General features: G+C 39.4%; 1 protein-coding gene across 1 annotated transcript; it reads left to right on the forward strand.

Annotated features, from left to right (window-relative positions):
* Window positions 1-918: 918 nt before the first annotated feature.
* Window positions 919-4,747, forward strand: LOC124232774 (sp110 nuclear body protein-like; the record flags this gene model as incomplete). The annotated part of the gene is made up of 2 exons (XM_046649690.1): window positions 919-1,395; window positions 4,374-4,747. Coding segments are annotated over exons 1-2 (588 nt in total), but the record flags the coding sequence as incomplete, so codon positions are not given.
* Window positions 4,748-4,762: the final 15 nt, after the last annotated feature.

A 4,762-nucleotide genomic window follows, 5' to 3' on the forward strand; every position in this document is an offset into this window, starting at 1 on the left:
AGGCAGGATTCAGACTCCCGATCCCGAACGGGAGTGAGACGTGGAGTCACTGAGCATTCAAAACTGCCTCAGCCAACCAGTGCCTGCTCACCGTGCATCTACTGCATGCACAAAACCAGTGTTATCTGCAGCAGAGGAAAGAGCAGTTTATGAAGCTGCATCTTTCTGGCTCCTCTGTTTTATTTCTCTTGGTCTTCATCACACTTTCCTTCTTCTTTGCATTCTCTCCCTCTTCCTTCTCCCCTCTCCTTCCTCCTTCCCTTTTTCTGTGGTTCTAGGTGTGCCAGTCCGTAGAGTTCTCTTGGATTTCCTGCCTTAAGAGTCTGGGGCAACTTGGGAGGGCCTCTCCTCTCAGCTCCCAAACATGCATCACGACGTGAGTGTCACTGCTTTGGACACCTCTGAGTTTCCTGCTTGTTTCCAGCACCCCTCAATCCTCGGGGTTGACCTGGGAGGGGACTCAGACCACCTTGCATGCCCTTCTCCTCCCCTTGTCTCTTCCTCTCAATTCCCAGACCCATTGCCCTCCTTGGCTGGAGGAAACTTACTCTGTCATAGGCTGAGTTTTCCGTACCAGTGTCTTCTAGGAAAACTTGACTTTCAGATCTCCAAGCTTTTCTTGTGGGCTCTAAGGTAATTTTTAGAACTTAGAAATCCCCTTTTGCTCCCAACAAATTCTGCGTTTCAAGATTTTGTGTAGTGAATGCAAAATAGTCTCAACTGAGCAGTGGTTTCCTGAGTCAAGCCAGCATCCGCTCTTCCCCTGAAAGTTACCGATCTCATAATTAGGGGATCCTGGGACATTAAAATCTATAAAGGTAAAAATACATGATTCTAATATTTTAAAATCTACTGCTTGTTATCCAATCATTCAACAAAGATGAATTGAGTGAAGTGTGTGGCAGGCACCTGTCCTGGGTCCTGAGGACTCAGCCGTGAGCAAAACAGACCAAAACTCCTGCCCTCGATACGCCTGTAATTAATGAACAAAACGAGGAGCTGAAGGGGAAAGAGAGGAACAGGAAGGAAGATTGCGAGTCTGGGGAGAAAGAAAGATACACACAAGAAAAGAGAGCAGTAGTTATAGAGAAATAGCAAGGTATATGTGAGGTACGGAATACAAAGATTTCCTGAAAGGGTAGGGACTGGGAGCATGAGAAAGAAATCACTAACAGGGGGAGATGGGGTTCACTGGGAACCCAATTAAAACTATTCACAAATCACTCTTTGGCCCAGGGACATCCTCAGCTGTACACGAAATCCAACAGAAGCTCCAAGTCATGGATCAGGCAACTCAAAGGATGGATGACTCAACCGGGAACTCAGAGGTCATGGCAAGGGTCCAAAAAGCGAGGACTGGATGTGTCCAAATGTCTGCATCAGAGGATGAGGCTGGTAATGGAATCTGCCGTTTGAATGCTCAGTGTGGGAGGGTCTGTCATGGAGCGGGCACAGGGTTGGGTGGACGTGTAAAGTTAATAGTGAAGGAGGGAGAAGTGCAGAGAAAGATGGTGAGGTTTGACAAGAGGGACAGAGAGGGAACAAAGATCTGTTGCATCTGAGGAGGTTTTGCGCAGAAGCAGCTGTGTTCCTAGGGTCCTGCTGACCTCAGCTGTGACCTGGGCGGCAGCTGTCAAACATTTTGGTCTTAGGGCTCATTTACAATCTTAGAAATTATTGAGGATCTCAAAGAGTTTTTTTCATGTTCTTTATATCTATCTGTATGAACCTTATTAGAAATTAAAACCGATTGTTTAAAAATATTTAGGTATTAATTGATTTAAGAGTAACACTAAATCAATCACTTAACATAAAAACATTTTTTATGAAAAATAAGTATCTTTTCCAAATTTAAAATAATTAGTGAGAAGAGTGGCATCATTTTACATTTTTGCACATCTCTTTAATGTCTAGCTTAATCAAAGACAGCTGGGTGCTTTTTTTAATCAGATATAATTGACATAGTATGTTAACTTCAGATGCACAACATAAGGTCTCAATATTTGTATATATTGCAAAATAATCACCACAGTAAATCTAGTTAACATCTGTCACCACGCATAGTTAAAATTTTTTTTCCTGTTACGAGGATTTTTAAGATCTACTCTCTTAGCAACTTTGAAAAATACAGTACGGTGTTATTAACTATAGTCACCATGCTGCATATTACATCCTCGTGACTTATTTGTCTTATAACTGGAAGTTTGTACCTTTTGACCCCTTCACCCATTTCATGCACTCCAACCCCTTGCCTCTGACAATCACCAATCTGTTCTCTGTATCTATGAGTTCATTTTTTGGTTGTTTTTTTTAGATGCCACGTAAAAGCAAGATCACATGGTATATGTCTTTCTCTGCGTGACTTATTTCACTTAGCAAAATGCCCTCAAGGTCCAGTCATGTTGTCACAAGTGGCAAGCTTTCCTTCTTTTTCATGGCTGAATAACATTTCATTGTATGTTACACCACATTTCCTCTATCCATTCATTCATTGATGGATACTTACCTAGCTGCCATGTCTTGGCTATGATGGTTCAGTGAACATGGGGGTGCATATATCTTTTCAAGTTAGTGTTTTCATTGCCTTCAGATAAATACCCAGAAATGAAATTGCAAGATCGTATGGTAGTTCTAGTTTCAATTTTCTGAGGAACCTCCATACTGCTTTCCATAGTGGCTGCACCAATTTATGTTCCCACCAACAGCACACAAGGGTTACCTTTTCTCCACATCCTCGCCAACAATTGTTATTTCTTATCTTTTTGATAATAGCCATTCTAACATCTATGAAGCTCTATCTCATTGTGGTTTTGATTTGCATTTCCCTGATAAGTAGTGATGTTGAACACCTTTTCATGCACCCATTGACCACCTGTATGTCTTCTTTGGAAAAGTGTTTATTCAGATCCTCTACCCATTTTTTAAATTGGATTGTTTGTGTCTTTTGCTGTTGAATTGTATTAGTTCTTTATATATTTTGGATATTACCCTTTATCATAGATATGATTTGCAAATACTTTCTCCCAAGGACATCTAGTGGGAGTCAGTTATCTGAGCCCCTGGACCAGAGGCTCAAAGTGAGGTTAGGAACCCCTGGGGGGTATCTCTGAAACCCTTTCAGTAGATCTTCAAGGTCAAAACTGTCTTCATTAAAAGATGTTATTTGCCTTTTTCTCTATGTTGACCTTTGTACACATGGAGCAAGACCCACAGCAGGTAAAACTGCTGGTGCCTTAGTACAAATCAGAGCAGTGTCCCTGACACTCAGGAGTAGTCATTGCATTTCTTCCCCACCATTTACCATAAAAAAAAGCCAGTTGCACATAAGAATGTTCTTAATGAACCAGTAAAGGTTATTAATTTTATTGGATTTCTGCCCTTGAGTACACATCTTTTTAATAGTGAAACTGCTTTTCTTTTAGTGTTTAACACACATATCTCATGTCAATGTTATCTATTTCCCTATCTTTTAGCTACGTAGTGCATTATTGTATGGTTAACCACAATGTAATTAAATAACTACCTACTGATGGACAGTTATTTACAGGTTTTGTATGAAAATGGAAATCGTATTTGGTTGTGTTTGTATCTTTGCACACTTGTCCTATAATTTCCTCAGAATTAATTTCTAAATGTGAAATTACTTGGTCGGAGTCTATATATCTTAAGTTTTATATTATATACTATATGTATTATATTATATAAACTGTTCTGCAGAAAATGTAATTGTTTACATTCCCTGTAACAATATATTTGATTATTAGTCAAACTAATCAAAAACTTTGATTATTAGTGGTCTAAAGATGATTCTTAAATAAATTTTTCATTTGCATTTTCTCTTTGAGCATTTTCAAATTATGTTTTGCCCACTTTCCTAGTGTACTAATCATCTTTTGCTTTATTTATTAAAAATATTAACTTTCTAATGTTACATATTGAAATTTTTCTGTTTTGTGTTGCTATTGTAAGGATGTTTTTCAAAGTATGAACATTATAATTTTTTAAATAGTCAATCTGTTCATTTTTTACCTGTATGATTTCTGGCTTTGAATTTCAGCTAAAAAAATATTTTATATTTATGGCTTGTAACAATCTTTCTCTAAATTTTCTCCTAGTCTTGAAAAAACTAGTTATTAATTTGGAAAGTGGCATATTTTAAATGTTAATAATTAAGTATATCTCTGTTACTTCTTTATTCAGTCCTTCTTTATTTCCAAGTAAAATGGAGTACTTTTTTCAGATAAGGCAAGATGGTTTTCTTGCCTTCAAAAGGGATGGAAAGACAGTAAAAGATTTACTTAAAGGTATTGAATCTCAAGCTTGTAGATCAATATTTATAGCCATAGACATGACTTTTTCTTTTTCTGTTTTAGAAAAGTTGAGAGAAAAATGTAGCCAGTCAAGTCCACAAAAAGGGCTGTCAAGAGGTAAGCACAAAGCACGAGGTCCTTACTGCCTCGGTGCTCATCTGGGTCATCTCGTGGCAGACCAGTGTGGCCTCCTCTCCAGCCACACGGCCACCCGGGTATCAGTGGAGCACGGCAGCCCCACCCCTGTCCCCAAGCCACCCAGTCAAAGGACTCCTGTTCACGAAAGAAGGACGACCCAGATGCCATGCTGGTTCAAACAAGCATCTTTTCTCTTATCACTGGGAAGGAATGGAGGTGGGGGTGGACAGAAGGCACCAGTCCACTTTCAGATTAGGACTGTGTCCAGTCCAGGATCAGAGCCAGGAGGAACAGACAAGGCAAACCTGAATGGG

This window comes from Equus quagga, unplaced genomic scaffold, assembly GCF_021613505.1.
Source record: "Equus quagga isolate Etosha38 unplaced genomic scaffold, UCLA_HA_Equagga_1.0 114763_RagTag, whole genome shotgun sequence".
Classification (NCBI taxonomy): domain Eukaryota; kingdom Metazoa; phylum Chordata; class Mammalia; order Perissodactyla; family Equidae; genus Equus; species Equus quagga.